The sequence below is a fragment of a genome, unplaced genomic scaffold, assembly GCF_019419815.1.
Source record: "Pyrus x bretschneideri cultivar Hongxiangsu unplaced genomic scaffold, Pyrus_bretschneideri_v1 Contig74, whole genome shotgun sequence".
Taxonomy (NCBI): Eukaryota; Viridiplantae; Streptophyta; class Magnoliopsida; order Rosales; family Rosaceae; genus Pyrus; species Pyrus x bretschneideri.
Window position 1 is genome coordinate 503,692 of NW_025999814.1, and position 16,254 is coordinate 519,945.

The 16,254-nt window shown below is 37.7% G+C and overlaps 2 protein-coding genes and 1 non-coding gene across 3 annotated transcripts; 1 reads left to right on the top strand and 2 right to left on the bottom strand.

Moving 5' to 3' along the window:
- Nucleotides 1-125: 125 nt before the first annotated feature.
- On the bottom strand, nt 126-4,514 carry LOC103950399 (glycine--tRNA ligase, mitochondrial 1-like). The gene is made up of 9 exons (XM_048574691.1): nt 4,046-4,514; nt 3,306-3,688; nt 3,059-3,176; nt 2,632-2,826; nt 2,326-2,550; nt 1,976-2,035; nt 1,778-1,858; nt 1,283-1,688; nt 126-654 (listed from the first exon to the last, which is right to left on the bottom strand). The coding sequence occupies exons 1-9, from the start codon at nt 4,412-4,414 to the stop codon at nt 422-424; spliced, it is 2,070 nt and encodes a 689-aa protein (XP_048430648.1). The 5' UTR covers nt 4,415-4,514; the 3' UTR covers nt 126-421.
- A 7,163-nt stretch (nt 4,515-11,677) lies between these two features.
- LOC103950437 lies at nt 11,678-12,616 on the bottom strand. Its single transcript, XM_048574705.1, has 4 exons — nt 12,580-12,616; nt 12,391-12,422; nt 12,029-12,307; nt 11,678-11,854 (listed from the first exon to the last, which is right to left on the bottom strand). The coding sequence occupies exons 1-4, from the start codon at nt 12,614-12,616 to the stop codon at nt 11,678-11,680; spliced, it is 525 nt and encodes a 174-aa protein (XP_048430662.1).
- On the top strand, nt 12,469-12,549 carry TRNAL-AAG. Its single transcript has one exon. It is a non-coding gene; the product is annotated as a tRNA-Leu (tRNA).
- Nucleotides 12,617-16,254: the final 3,638 nt, after the last annotated feature.

Here is a 16,254-nt window from a genome sequence, read left to right on the forward strand (position 1 = left end):
TTGTTCATTTAATTTTCTAACCGCACGATGACGGGATCAGGAGGATCCTTTTCCCTTCTCACGAAAACATTCACCGATGCCTCTCCATTCTTCAATCCAAAGCATATCGACACGAGGCGGCTTCTAAAATAATTACATGAAACTGGTAAATTAGTGGTTCAAGCACATTACCGCACTCATGTAATGTAGATCACCCAAGTTCTAAGCTGCCAGTTGATGAAGAAAATATGAAAAATCAAAACTTGTAGCATGTCAAATTCAGGCTTCGGCCTCTTGCTACACATAATTTAAGAACAAGCATCTCTCCAATTAGTTGGCTGTGCTTCAACAACGTCGTCGCCTTTGTGTAGTAATAACATTTCCAACTCAACAAAACGGTATTGTATGTTTGGATCCACGTAGTGTTAAATCCACCCGAAATCTACTCATCTGCAGATGCAGAAGAATGATGGGGGAAAGTCTCCCACACATCAGCCCAGCTCCTCACTCCCTCAGCTACATCCTTCACCACAGATGCTGCCTCTTTCACATCAACACGGATTTGATCCTTGCTGTCCCTCTCTCTCAGTGTCACCGATGATGTTGAATCAACCGTGATTGCAAAAGGTACACCCAGTTCATCTGTTCGAGCATATCTTTTCCCAATCGAGGTACCTGATCGAATAAACAATCAAACCGTTAGAAACTCAAAACTGATTGAAAATAGGCTTCAAAAATTATGCATATATACAATCATGTTGGTGCAGAATAAGTAACTTACTACTACCGAACCCTACTACCAGTCTACAATAAACGGACTAACTAACTATTATGTCCATATTTCACTCTTGCAATTCAATACAGCAAGTCTATGGTAAGAGGATGTCACAAAACGCCCTCAAGTGGATTTAGCCGACGTCACTGGTAACATCCAATACTTGCAGAGCAAAATCCAATGAAATAAGCCAAAACTAAAAATTAAACTTGGCACTGCAGCAATCATCTAACATGTTTATCTCCAACTATACCTACATAACCACACATCTCCATCTATACAAGCTAGAAGCTACGCATTTATATTTGCAGATAATTCAAGATATTTAAAATAACAATACGGAAAGAGGATCATGAAATATAAACAAAATTAACGGATAAGCTTGCATTACTGCAATCTAGAAAATATGTTTGTATAAGGCTACCCACACATCAACAGCTATCATCACAAGATGCATCTAGCTACTTACCCGTTTATACTTCCTACATGCCAAAGAAACAAACAGAGATAATTGTCTTATTTCCATACCTGTAATGTCAATTTTATGCGAGATTCCAGCAGCAGTCAATGACTTGGAAATTTCTTTAGCAACATCCTCATACTGATGGTTCTGAACCAGAGGGAAAACTGTGCACTTGATGGGTGCCACAAGTGGGGGGAAACCAAAAACATTCAACTGTTGATCAGCAGCTTTACTAGGCCTCGTGTAGTACGTGTGCTCAAAGAGGCAATATATAATTCGGCCGATACCGAAAGATGGTTCAATTACAGAAGGCGTGAATACTCTCTGGTGTTCTTTCTTTTTCTCCTTTGAAATTTTTACCATACTCTTCTTAACGATTACATTCTTCCCCAGAGTGCAGACGTAAAACTCCACCTCCCCTTTAGACTCTAAATCAGCCTTCAGTGCCATAGCTTCTTGTTCTTTCATGGACTGAAATGAATAACTTAATACATTAACACAACAACTATATTGAACAGAACTATGAGATGAAGAATCAAAAGAGAGTATTCTATATTCACCTCCAACGCTTCAATTACATTCTTTTGGTTCCCCTTGAATGCAAGGCCGATCTCTTTCTTTACTGGAGTTATGACCAATACCTAAAAATTACATAACAAGTAAAAAAATGATACTGTTCTTCCTACAGGTGAAGTCAGGAAATCAAGTTTACTAATAACAACAATGGTGTGCATGGTCTGCACTGCATAAAACATTACCTCTACTTCTCTTGGTTCTGGATATTTTTCATGAGCCACAAGAGCTTCACCACTTTTCTCCTGTCATAAAAGAAAAACAACACTCCATAAACACATAGCTTTCTAAATCAAAGTAGGGTAAAGCCTTAGCATCACTTTATGTTCTAAGGCTCCTTTCGTGTTCGTAAAACAGTTTCACAGATAACACCCCAAGTTTTAAAATTCCGAACTAAAATGCCACTAAAGCAAGACACTACCAATGAAACCAAAAATCAGTCAACATTTTTTACAATCGTAGTATCTCAACATAATGATCAATAAAAAGTAATCTGTAGTTAGAGTTTACTAAAAGATATCTAATAAATCCTTACTGTATGAGCACGCAAGTCAAATGCAGATCTATCAGCTATACCAACACACTCAATCCAGCCATAGGAACTCTCAATCTCAGCATCCCAGCAATCAGCAGCATAGTGAGCCATTTCATTTGCAAGGTGCTGACGGAACCTTAACCGTTTCTTGTCCATACCTAAACGAGTAAGGAAAAGATATACTCTTCCAATGAAGTAGCCCAAAGTTTCATTGTTGACAATTCCCTAAATCAAGTGAAATTGCAGCAATGTCAAACTACGATATAAAAATGAACAAAATGGTAAAGATATTTTATGGAATCCAACCTTAGCAACTGATTCACCCAAACGGATTGTCTTTGCAGATTCCCCTGACATTTGCAATTCCCTAGGGAACATCAAAAACTCCAACTCTGCAACCTCTGTGAACTTTGGGTGAGATTTGTCTTCGGGATCTACAAAATGCTCAATCTCTGCCAGTGTAAATTCCCGAACTCTCAGAAGGCCTTGGCGAGGAGATATCTGTGCACACATTAACTTGTTAGGAATTGAGTATTTAATATAGGCAAAACACAAGTCAAATGACCTTTTAAATCTTCGGGAAAAAAAAAAAAAAAAAAAAAGACCTTTTAAATTGGTAAGAAAAAATAAACAGTGAAAGTGTTATACAAAATTCTCAGTACCACAACCATTTATGGCCCGACAAAAGCATGCATGATCTTTTTTCTAAAATCATAAGGGAAGAGACTATAACCTCATTTCTAAAGGCCTGCCCAATTTGAGCTGCAGCGAAAGGAAGTTTGTTGCCATTGTAATAATACAGATCCTTAAAATTCACAAATATGCCTTGGGCAGTTTCTGGACGCAAATACCTGCAGTACAACAAAGAAATACATGAAACAAGAACAACAAAGCGGAAAAAATCTCTCGCAATCCATAGGTATTGATTCTAACATTATAGAAACAAATTCAAAATGTCGTTTATGCATATGAGTGCTCACCCAGGGATCAAGCCAGATGGACCAATTGAAGTTTGAAACATCAGGTTGAAAGGATAAGGATCAGATAGAGGATTCTTCGTGTCAGGGGCAGTAATACCAAACTCCTTAATCTTTGCACCTAGATCTTCAGGTGAGAGATCATCCAACACCGCAAGTATATGTTTAAGCTCCTTGGCCTTCTCTGCAGTAATGTTGAGATCCTTTTGAAGCTTATCATTACAAAAATCCTTCAGCAAGTGATCCGCTCGGTAGCAAGTCCCAGTTTTCTCGTCTTTCACCATAAGATCAGTGAATTTTTCGACATGGCCAGATGCCTTCAGAACCACCTCGGGTGTAACACAGGGGCAGTCAACTTCCAGCATGTTCTCCTCAAGAACAAAATGCTGCAAACCAAATAAAAACATTAAAAGTCAATGATTATCCATTCCTTCCCCTCATTTGTGATGCTCTTCAGAAACCGAAAAGCTTGTTACCGTTCTCTATAAGCAATTTGTGAAAAACAAACTACACACAAATTTATAGCATCCCATTAGCTGATTACTGAATTTACAATAATTTGACGGAAGAAATCACACTGTCAAAGCACAAATTCATAGAATTATATACTTTTTACAGCCACTTGATTCGCAGCATTAATTTGAAAAAACCGATGATTTAAGTTTATGCATGTCAATGCATCTAACAAACTCAGCACGAATTAAGCAAAAAAAAAAAAAATAGAGCAATGAAGTTAATCGAACCTGCCGCCAAAAAGCTAGCACATTGGACTTGACGGCGCAACCGGGCGGACCGTAGTCATACAATCCCGCAACGCCACCGTAGATGTTGAAAGACTTGATGTAGAAGAGACGCCGTTCAAGCGTATTCGACACCGCCTGACGGAACGCCTCCTTGTTACCGGACCCTTCGCCGCTGCTCAATGTGGCCTGGAGGTCCTTCTCGATCGAAGCTTTCTCCAGCTTGAGCGCATTCAGAGCTGCAATGGCGGCATCAATTTCCGACTTGTCAGCCTTGCGGTCCTTCAAAGCCCGCACTTGGCTCCCCTGGCTTTCAACCTCCGACTGCTTGTCGGCGAGAGCCTTACGGAGCGAATCTTCCGGGGCGGCCATCAGCGGAGGGAGACGGAAGTGAGTGGAAGAGCGGAGTGAGGTAGTGACCACAAGCTGCGGCTCGCGCGGGTTTAGGTAAAAACCCTAATTTTGCTTTTTTGTTATTTTTTTTTTCCTTCCTTTTCTTTCACAATCAGCACTTGCCAACTATCAGTGGGTTTATTTATGGTGAACTATCAGAAAAAGAAACTTGATCTTCAATTAATACAACAAAGTTCAATAGGAATGAATCAAATCACTGTAATATTCGGTAATTTAATACCTAATTCATCCAGAATTTACTTAATCGCATAAATATTAATTATAATATACATGTATTTGATACAATCTTTATTTGACGATTAGAATAAGTTATGTAAATAGAGAAATGCTGAAGAAACTCTCTTTAAAATGTGACTCTTTATAGATTCTTTGTCACCTTATATTTTTGGCACAACATTTTATAATGTGGGTACAAAAATTATGCCAAAAACATGAGAACCGTTGAATGTATTGTTTTGGTTCACGGAAGTTTCTTCGTCTAGTTTTCCTTTTTCATTGATTTGCTGTTTTTTTCTTCGCGGGTTTCAGCTTCCTCCCCTCACATGTGTGTATTTTTAAATAAAATTACAAAAGATAGGGGACATGGGGGTCGTTCTACCCGAGAGTTAACTCTTTCTAATCCTCTGAGCGGGAAGGAGATAACTTACTTTCTAGTTGTTGACTAAATTGTTGAAGCTAAGAATTTAAAGTGGGAAATTCAATTAAGAGAGAAAGAGAGAGAGAATTGTAGAGAGGGAGAGCAAAATATAATTGTGGTTCTCATTACTTCAACTGAATAATACACATGGTATTTATACATAAATATCATATCCCAACATATGTGCTAGCTCAGCATAATATATATAACTAATCACAAACATTCCAAGCTTAACAACTAAGTAAAAGAATATAATCTGGTGGTGGTTGTGATGCATTGCTGCTATGTGAAGTTGTACTCTTAACACACCCCTTCAAGCTGAAGAAAGGTGATTGAACTAAAAGCTTGTAAGTAAGAGCAGCAAATCGATCAGCAGCTAAAGACTTGGTAAAAATGTCTGCAATTTGGAGAAGGGAAGCAACATGTTGAACACCAATATGACCAAGTAAAACCTTCTCTTGAATATAGTGATAGTCAATTTTAACATGCTTAGTTCTAGCATGGAAAACTGGATTGAATGCAAGAGCAATGACACTTTTGTTATCACAGTAGATGACTGGTGTCTTTAACGGAGGGAAGGATATATCATGCAGAATTTTGCACACCCATGTAATCTCAGCAGCAGTATTAGCAAGAGACTTGTACTCAGCCTCTGTTGATGACCTAGCCACTGTGGCTTGTTTCTTAGCACTCTAGGAGATTAGATTAAGGCCTAATAACACATAATACCCACTAGTGGACCTTCTATCCACAGGGCAGCTTGCCCAATCTACATCAAACCAAACAGTGAGACATTGAGTACCTCTAGTAAACCAAAGTCTTGAATCCATAATGCCCTTAAGATATCTCAGGATGCGTTTAACTGCCTGCAAATGTATTGTTCTTGGAGATTGCATATATTGGCAAACCTGATTGACAGCAAAGGCTAAATCAGGCCTTGTCCAAGTGAGATATTGTAAGGTAGTAAATGTGGACCTATAAGAGGTGTGATCAAATAGAAGAGTACATGAATGGTCTAGTTTAAAAGTAGACACAGGTGTTGCATAAGGTTTAGCTCCACGCATATCTGTCGTTTTTAGTAAGTCTGAAGCATACTTAGTCTGATGCATTAACAAGCCCTTATCAGATCTGTGTACTTCAATACCTAAAAAGTAATGAATATCTCCCAGATCCTTAACAGGGAACATGGCTTGAAGTTTGGATATGATTGATTAACACTCAGTGGTTGAACTTCCAATGATGATTATATCAACATAAAACCAATATAAAGGTAATGGAAGTGTCTCTTTTAATAAAGAGAGTGGTATCAAAGTATGATGAACTAAACCCAGAGAGAGAATAACACTGTAAAAAACCTCATACTAAACTCTATGGGCCTGTTTAAGGCCATAGAGGAATTTCCTAAGCTTGCACACATGATGAGGTTTGGAAGGATCCACAAAACAGGAGGTTGGAGCATATAAACATCTTCCTTTAAGTGACCATGAAGGAAAGCATTACTTACATCCAATTCATGTACAAACCAATCATAGGTAACTGCAATAGAGAGTAAGATTCTGATGGTAGTAGGTTTAGCAACAAAACTAAAGGTTTCTGAAAAATTCAATCCTTCCTGTTGATGGAAACCTTTAGCAACAAGTCTTGCTTTGTACCTTTCAATGGTACTATCTGGTTTGTGCTTGACTTTGAAGACCCACTTGCAACCTACAAGTTTGTAATTTGAATTATTAGGAACTAACTCCCAAGTGCCAATGGACTGTAAAGCTTGAAATTCAGATTGCATAGCTTCCATCCAGTGAGAATGCTTAGAAGCTTGGAGAAAAGTTGATGAAGTGGTAGGTAATGTTGTAAGATGATCAACAGTGGGTGGAAGAAAGTGTTTAGTGGCAGTGAACACCTTGGGTTTATGAATACCTACCTTTGCTCTTGTAATCATAGAATGAGTGTTTACAAGAACTGGAAGTTGTAAAGATAGTGACTAAGATAAAGGACTAGAATATTCTTCTGTGCTTGAAGACGTTGCAGGAGTATGTATTGAATCTGGAACAAAAGAAAATGTAGTATTCTTCTCAGTAGTTGAAAATATGGGTGAAGTAGATGATTATGATGTAGCTGCAGTTGAAGTTTGTTTCTCAAGATGTGACACTGGCAAAGGCAGATTAAGAGATATATGAGTGGGGGGATGATGAGGCGCACATATACTTTGAGCTGAAACCTGAAAAGACAAATATTTGTAAGGAAATAAGGATTCATCAAACACCACATGTCTTGAGATGTATAGCCTATTAGAGATAGGATCCCAACAGCTATAGCCACTATGATTCAAGCTATAACCTAGAAACACACATTGTTTACTTTTGAAATCCAACTTGTTTCTTGAATATGGTTGCAACCATGGATAGCAAGCACATCCAAAACTCTTCAGTGTATGATACTTGGGGAGGAACATGGAACAAGATTTCCCAAGGACTGACCATAGAAAGCTAAGAAGGTAACCGATTAAGGAGATAGATAATAGTCTGAAATGCTTCAACCCAAAACTATGTAGGTAAATCATTTTGAGATAACAATGTTTTGCCCATTTCAACAACATAACGATGTTTTCTCTCTACACACCCATTTGCTCAGAAGTGTGAGGATAACTCAACTAATGCATGATGCCTTGATCAATAAAAAAAGCTTTGAAATAACTTATTTAAGAATTCACCCCCTGAATCAGACCTTATACTTTGAACTTTGAATTCAAGCAAAGTTTGAATCTTTAAAATAAAGGTCTTAAAAGTGGAGAATACATCAAACTTAAAATGTAAAGGGTAGAGCCAACTATATTTTGTAAAATCATCCACTATTAATATTATTATATATAATCTGTAACCAGTACATGAAGGTGTGAGGGAGGGACCCTATACATCTGTGTGTAGCAATTGAAGTGGCCTAGTGGAAGTACAAGGTAAAGTGGAAAATGATAGTCTAGAAGCCTTCCCAAGTTGACAGGCAATACATACTGACAAACTATTAACAGAACCAATTACAAGGAAATGATTCTTATTCACAACAGAATGTAAAACCCCACCAGAAGGTTGTTTAAGCTTACGATGCCAAATATGTATATCAGCCTTAGCAATCATCAGAGCAGTTAGTGAGATTGCAATTCCAGAGACACCACTTGAAGCATTCCAATAGAAGGGGTACAAACCTCCTTCACTGGGGCCCTGGAAAAGCATTTTCCTAGTTCTTAGGTCATTGACATAGAATCCAAAACGATCAAATGTCAGAGAACACCAATTGTCATATACAAACTTGTAAACAGATAACAAGTTATGGGAAGCCTGAGGAACTAAAAGGACATCATTTAAATGAAAAGTAGCATGTTTGGTTCGAATGAGTGCATAACTAGTATGAGAAATGCACAGACCTCTGCCATCACCAACAAAGAGTTAATCATTGCCAGAGTAAGGAATGGCAGAGTTGAGTGTGGAGGGATCAGGTGTGACATGATGGGATGTTCCGCTATCAGTGAGCCAATAGCTGAGAGGTGTAGAAGAAGTTATGGCAGACATTACAATATAAGCTTGAGATTAAGCAAACTGAGAGAGACGATTACACGTAGGAGCCCAGTGACCATATTGGAGACATAGCTGACATGGAACTGAGCGACCAGAGGAAGATGATTAACCAAAATTCTGGCGAGAATGACCAGCACCAAGAATGCCACTTGAGTTATTGTTGTTCCAGTTGTTAGGTTTGTTTCCCCCAAAATTTCGATTATGAGTATACCGATTTTGGCTATGAAAACGATCACGAGAGTTGCCTCTGTTGGAATTGCCAACAGGATTAGAAGATTAAGCAGCATAGACATGAAATGGTGCAGTCGAGGAGGAATAAGCTCTGGTTTTGCGTTTTTGGAATGAGATTTCATTCCTCAATAGAAGGCCATAAAGCTCATCAACAGTCACAGATTCATTTTGAATCTCAATAGAGTCAACAAATGACTTATACTCATCAGGAAGTTTAGATAAAATGTATACAACAAGATCGGACTGAGACAGTGGTCCACCAGCTGCAACAAGTTTATCAGAGATATCTTTAATCGAATTAAGGAAGTCGGTCATTGAAGAGTCACATTTCTAAATCATTTGAATGTTTGATCGAAGACTGTGAACATGTGTGCAGTGAAGCGCTGAGAAACGTCGCTCAAGAGATTGCCACAGAGAATAAGAGTCTTCCATGCCAATCGTCAAGGGAAGAAGATCTTCAAAGAGCGTAAAGTTGATCCAGATCCAGATCATCAAGATCTGATCGCGATCATACCAGGTCTCAAAAGATTCATTGAGAACACAAGTTCCAGAGGAATCACGAACAAATTTAGGAGGACACAAATCCTCGCCATTGACGAGTCCAAGAAGCTTGAAGCACTTCAGCACAAGAATGAAGAGATTGCACCAAGTGATGTAGTTTTGACAATTGAGTTTCGTCAAAACCATCCAGCTACTTTTGCAATGGAAATCATTCCAATCAATATGATCGGAGGGTTGGAGATGTCACTGTGAGGGAGAATCGTTGTGGAATTAGGGTTTGCAAGAGGTGGAGAGTTAGAATTCGAGGAGTTTGCTGTCGCCGACATATCAAGATTTGCTGAATCGAGAGAGGAAAAGAATAGATCAAAGAAGCAGCGATCTGTTCGGAAGATCAGAAAATGCAAGAAAATTGCTAGAAAAGGGAAGTGCCGGATCGGAGTCAGTTAAACGATGGTGATGATACCATGTTGAAGCTAAGAATTTAGAGAGGGAAATTCAGTTAAGAGAGAGAAAGAGAGAGAATTGTAGAGAGAGAGTAAAATATAATTGTGGTTCTCATTACCTCAACTGAATAATACACATTTGTATTTATACATAAATATTCTATCCCAACATATGTGTCAACTCAGCATAATGTATATAACTAATCACAAACATTCCAAGCTTAACAACTAAGTAAAATAATCTAATCTGGTGGTGGTTGTGATGTATTGTTGCTGTGTGAGGTTGTACTCCTAACATAAATCACAGGGTCTTGGTTCTTCCATACCATCTTGTGCGGGTTTAGAGAGCAAGATTACTATAGTAAACCGATGACCAAATCCTTTATGTAACTCGATTCTGTAGGGTGGAAGGGACCTTAGCGGAAATAGTACGCATCGAGCCTCCAAACAAAAGTTTGTAAGGGTGAATGCAGGACTCAATGGGGTTTACCGAGTGGAAAAATGTTGCATTTTGCTTGTGTGTATTGTGCGCTGCATGCATGTTTCGGTTAGTCCGCATCAAAGTGGCTGCATATAATCCTTACTTAACTGCTTCATGTAATCTATTAACAACTCTGCTCAATTTTAATTGGCCATGATATTGACATGTTAACCTAGAACCGAAACATATCCTAGACAAACTCAAGGAGAAGGCTGCTGCGGCAGAAAATGAGGAACTAATCGAGATCCTGATTGAACTTCTGCTGCTCAAGCTTCTGAATCAAGGCCTTCTTCTCATCTTCAGGCAGAGAATTGAATGTAAAGACGGACTTGTCGCCAATGTCATCCTTGAAAGCTAAACACAATTCGTTATCAAATTACTATGAGCATAAATCTATAACAATAACAGAAGATTACCTTGATCGGTTGAGTGAACTTCCTTCCAGCAAAAATCACAAACAAGGCTATCCAAGAACTGAGCAAGGAAAGTTTTGCTCCATCGTCCATCAGTCCACCAGTCCACTCTGTGTTTAACATGAACTCCATTAGTGCCTAGACAGCACAGGTTACAAAACCTACGAATAGTTCACTAACGGAAGTTTTGAGAAAAGGCTAGCACACGGATATAGTCCTATAGTTTTCACAAAGCTCCGCTTTCATTCCAATATTTTCAATTACATTGAACTTGATCTTTGCAGTTGGCACATTGTTCTAATTAGCAAACATCCAACTTATGATGATTTCTTGCACAAAATCCGTCAACTTCAGATTGGAACGGTTTGCAAAGTACAGGGGGCAGAGACGATGCAAGGGATCAATTTGATGAATGAAGGGGGATCAGTTTGAATAAGACATATCAAGTGCCCGAGAAGAACAGTAGGTATGATGAACGTGAGAATTCCAGCTTCTAACTTTCCATAGCAGAGACCTGAGACAAGTACTTAGTTTTAGTATTACTTTGCTAAGACTCGAATACAAGTGACCAAGAAGGCAACACATAGCATATCACATCTTCTCTAGGCACGACGTTTGTTATTTATTAAAGGAGGGACTACAGTGCCAACAAGTCGTTAATAAAATGTTACACGTTGTCAACATTATTGATACAAAATCCCTAGTTTAACAAAAAACGAGCATCCTGCACAAAGAATTTCGGTAGAACATCAAGTTCTCTCATACCTTCCTTGAAGACTAGTCCTGTGAGAGAAGCAAAGAAAGGGCCAACAAACCAGATAGCAATTGGGTTATCCACAACATACTGCACCAAACCCTCTCCAGCTGGGCTAGCCAAGCATGCATATGTTGCCAAAGACCCGGCAACACCAAGCCCCCAAAATGCTTGCAGAGTGCGCTTAATTTCAGTTCAGTCACATATATGTGAATCAGAAACAATGGCAGCCCCAGCTCCGATTGCATACACGAAATCGAGATTGTGTTTCAAAATACCAGTTAAGAAGAAGCAGTCAGGCAAAAATGCAGCAGAAGCTGCAACTACAACTGATGTAGCTGCAGTCACTAGTCCTGACCTGTACAAAATAACCTGCCACACCGATATATGTTGAAGAATGTGAATTTCCAGTCTCAGAAACTTGATCGAATCAAATACAACTTATATTGAATGGTTACACGACTACTTGTAGTGACACTTATAGCATAAAAAGTACAAATGTGAACAAAAGCACTTATAACTAGAAATTAGAAAGTGGTTGTGTAACTCTCGAACGTCGGTGGAGTCGACGTACCAAGGACCGTAAACTCCCTGATAGACGGTTTCAGCCAAGGAGTTTTGCGACTGAGAGCCTTCTCCGAGAGCTCTGCACTCGAAGGATTGAAGCCGAACGGAAGCTTTATCTGCAGAAGAAGAAAGAAAAATCTGTGAAATATTATTTGAACTGCTAACGTTTTGCAGCAGGAGGTGTAGGAGGAGGGACGATGGTTGCACTTGCACACACGCAAAGTATTTTGGAAGCCATTTTTGGGTAATTAAGGCAACCTACGGCTTTTGCTAATTTCAGTTAATTTATTATGCATAAAAATCCCATTTGCTCTGTTCATAATCTTTAGATGTGCGGATACCAGAGATGCAGGCGGTGCAGGTGAAGGATTTACTGAAGAAAAGTATAATTATAGAAATTACGAACAGGCTAACAACAAGTTGATATGGCCGAGTTGGTCTAAGGCGCCAGATTAAGGTTCTGGTCCGAAAGGGCGTGGGTTCAAATCCCACTGTCAACATTTCTTTGTTTTTTTCAATTCTCTTTTAACTTTGGGACTTTAACAGGCCCACACTATTTTTGGGCATCGTCTGGCCCAAATAATGCTTAACAAGAGGCAGACATGGGCCAATTCATACAACAGTTTATAACGGATTAACGGGCCAAATCGGTTACAAGCCGACGAGTCTTTGAGACTTGGAATGGGTCAAGCTAGTTCTTGTGTATTCTCATTCATTTTACTCCACAGAGTCAATTTGAACCTTCTCATAAAAATAAAAGAGAAAAATTTTAGAATTCATACTTGATCTTGCACTCGAGTTTAGAATTCGTCTCCTTATGCGCTCAAAACCTTAGGTGGTCTCTTTGTGCCATATCTACTTGAGTGACACGTGTTTTTTTAACTTAATTTATTTTTAGTTTTTTTTTTCTTAATTTTTTTTATTGAGGACATAAGTTAACAACTAAGATCAATAATACACATTTTGTTAAATTCAAAAAGTAAATTAACGAAATTTTATTTTAGGAACAAATTCGAAACTCAAATGCATGTTGAAAGAAGAATTCAAAATTTTACTTAAAAAATAAAACAGTACATAGTCTTTAACTTTTCCATAAGAGATTATGATAGTCTTAACTTTTCCATAAGAGATTATGATCTCGATAGACTTGGTTTGACATACTAGTCCAATGCTTAAACCATCATATGCACGGTGCATTACTTAAAAAGAAAATGTTAAATCGCACAACTAATGTACATAATGATGGTGTTTTTGTAGTTGTGTATTTGGTGAAATGAACTTATCAATAAACAAGCTTTTCACACAAAGAAAGATGTGGTAGCAAGACGTGGCAAAAACTCGTGGGTGTTAAAATGATATTAAAACATAATTTCTCCAACCGCTATAGTTTATAGAGCTATTATTAGTACTACAAATAAGTCATCATGCAGGTGAAGGAGTCTTCGTGCTTATGATGATTTGTCGACAATAAAAACTTTCTCAACATAAAATCATCGCCATGCATGAAATTTACAACAATATCTTTTTAGTACGATTTTAACGAAGTTATTAACGTAGCTCTTTTGATTAACGTGATATGAATAGAGATGTCATCACTTGTACATGGGAGGGATTGGGAAGAATATTGCGTATGATAATAGAAGTCTTGAGTTGTACTCAAAAAACGGAAAGAAGAAAGAAATGTGAATGCGGCTCGCAGGGATTCACTGTTTGCTGGTTTCACCTTGGATTGGACGCATGGTATAAGGCAAAGAAAGAGACAAACATGACAGTCGCCGCCAAATTTGACATTAGAGAGGGAACAAGCCGAAAGCGTAGAAATCTACAACCTTGGTGCGTGTCACTTGTCCAAATCATACATGGGACCCACCCTCCTCCCATCTTTCTTTCCCTGATTCTACCCAAATCCCATGCTATTCCAGGACAACTCAGCACACGTCACCAATATTCGTGAAAAGCGTAAGATTTTCTTTTATCTTAATAAATTTCTTTTCTTGTTTTATTAATTTAAATGATATCGCATTATTGTTTTGAACGTGTTACATAAAAAAAAAAAAAAAAAAACAAAACACTATTGTTTTGAACGTTTTATTGGTAATAAGAGTGAGAAAAAAATAAAAATAAGGTGTAAGAGAAGAGAGGAATACTGGTATTAAGATCGAAGAGAATCATATTCCTCTTTTAAAAGCGTAAAGAGTTTGGAAAAAAAAAAAAACAAAGGGAGCTTCTACGCTCCTTTGTTTGCTTTTCCTTTTTGTCGTTTTCTGGGTTCCTTTGTTAGGCAGATAGACATTTTGTGGGCTTTGGACGCTTTGGGGCTGGCCCACTGGAGCTTCTGACATTTGTGGGGAAATTAGGTTGAAGGCCCACTGAAGCCGCTTTGGCATGCGCATGATTTCAGCCGTTGCGGGATCTGTATTTTGTCGTTTGTACTGGTCGCAACGACAATAAACGCAAATGCTTAGCCTAATTAGGTTTAATAGTTTATTGTTAACATTATCAAAAAGCTTAAAACAAGTGGGAGAATAAAGGCCTACCTTGTACCTTATATCACGTAAAAAAGTCATGATTAAAAATTTCAAATCTTAAGTTTGAGACATGAAGCTAATAAAAATATAAGTGATTTTCTGGTTAATAATTTTGAGATGTCATTAGATTTTTTGCGTCTCACTAGAGATTATCCTACCATATGCGTGTGGAACACAGTAAACTAAAACCCAGCTAGTACAATATAAGTGAATGACATTGTTTATATTTTAGTGACAAACAGATCAATATTGATATTAACATGCATGTTTAAAATGTGAATGTTTTTACTATGACTAATATGTCGTGTCACTTAACTCAAATTATTCACTCGTTAATATAACATTAATGTGAATATTTTATTTTAATATCAGGCAATAGTGTGGCGGTGACAAAAAATATGCTCCATCTTAAGTATAAAAGAAAGAAAGAAAGGATAGTGGAGGCATGCTCAAAAGCTTGTCGGCATGTTTAATTATATCCTTCTTCAAAACTTGTGTTACAGATTGCATAACATTGTGTGCCGGTGGGGGTTACTAATTAAGGTTTTGAACCTTGATGGTTTCACTTCCACTTCCACTTTAAGGTTTTGCAAATGTTAACGTGTCGATGTATTTGCTACCAGCAGCTCAGAACTGATGATGGCTCATGATGAGAAGCCAGTTTTGGTTCGTGCATCTAATAAAGTTAGCATGCAGTAAAAAGTGCTCCAAAAGCTACCTATAAACTATAGATTATTAGATTATTTCTCCTTCCATTTTCCTTTAATTTTTCTTCGTCAAAAAGTTTTTGTTAATTAAGTTTTTGGCTAAAAAGCCTAGATAATTTCCCAACATGCTTGAAAGTTGAAACCAAAATATATCTTAGGAAATCTACTGATTGGAGTGTTATGTTAAGGTGATTGCCACCAATCCCATCAGGAGATTGGAAATAATATTCCACCTTTAATTCTCGAAGCGACGGCACTTCATTACGTCAGTAGATTGTAATTGATTTATCATTAAGTTGACAAATATTCGGATGTGATTTTTGCTTGAGTAATGTTATTCATATCATGTTTGTATACCATATTTCAATACCACTTTAGGTGGTATCTGATGTGGACAACCGCATCATTTGAAAAATTTGCAAAACCCAAGGAAATGAAAGAGAAAGACTCCTCGTATACCACAATTGTTATTTAATTAACTAATTTTTCTTAATTATTAGTTTATTGAATGATGAACTAAATTTAAAAATCTGATTAATTCAAATGATGTGGCTGTCTACATCAAATGCAACCTAAGATAATATGAAAATATGGTACAAAAATATTGTATGAATAACATTACTCTTTTTGCCTTGGATAACAATATTTGAATACGATATTCAACCAAGTTGGATAGAAACAGTTCGTCGTTTAAATGATTAAAAGCATAATATCGGAGGCCCATAATTTGAATGAAACTCTTCTGTGTGAGAAAAAGAATTCCTCAATCTCTAAAAGGCAATCCACGTCTACATTCTACTTGAGTCTCGACGATAAATTATGCATGCTTTTGGAGGGTGATGCGGGGAATTGGTAGTACTAGTACACTGATCATGGAAATCTCAAAATTAACCACTAATGCATGTATTAGGGTGTGAATCTTGTTCAGACGTTTTTTTTTTTTTTTTAATCAATGCATGGCAGCAACAAT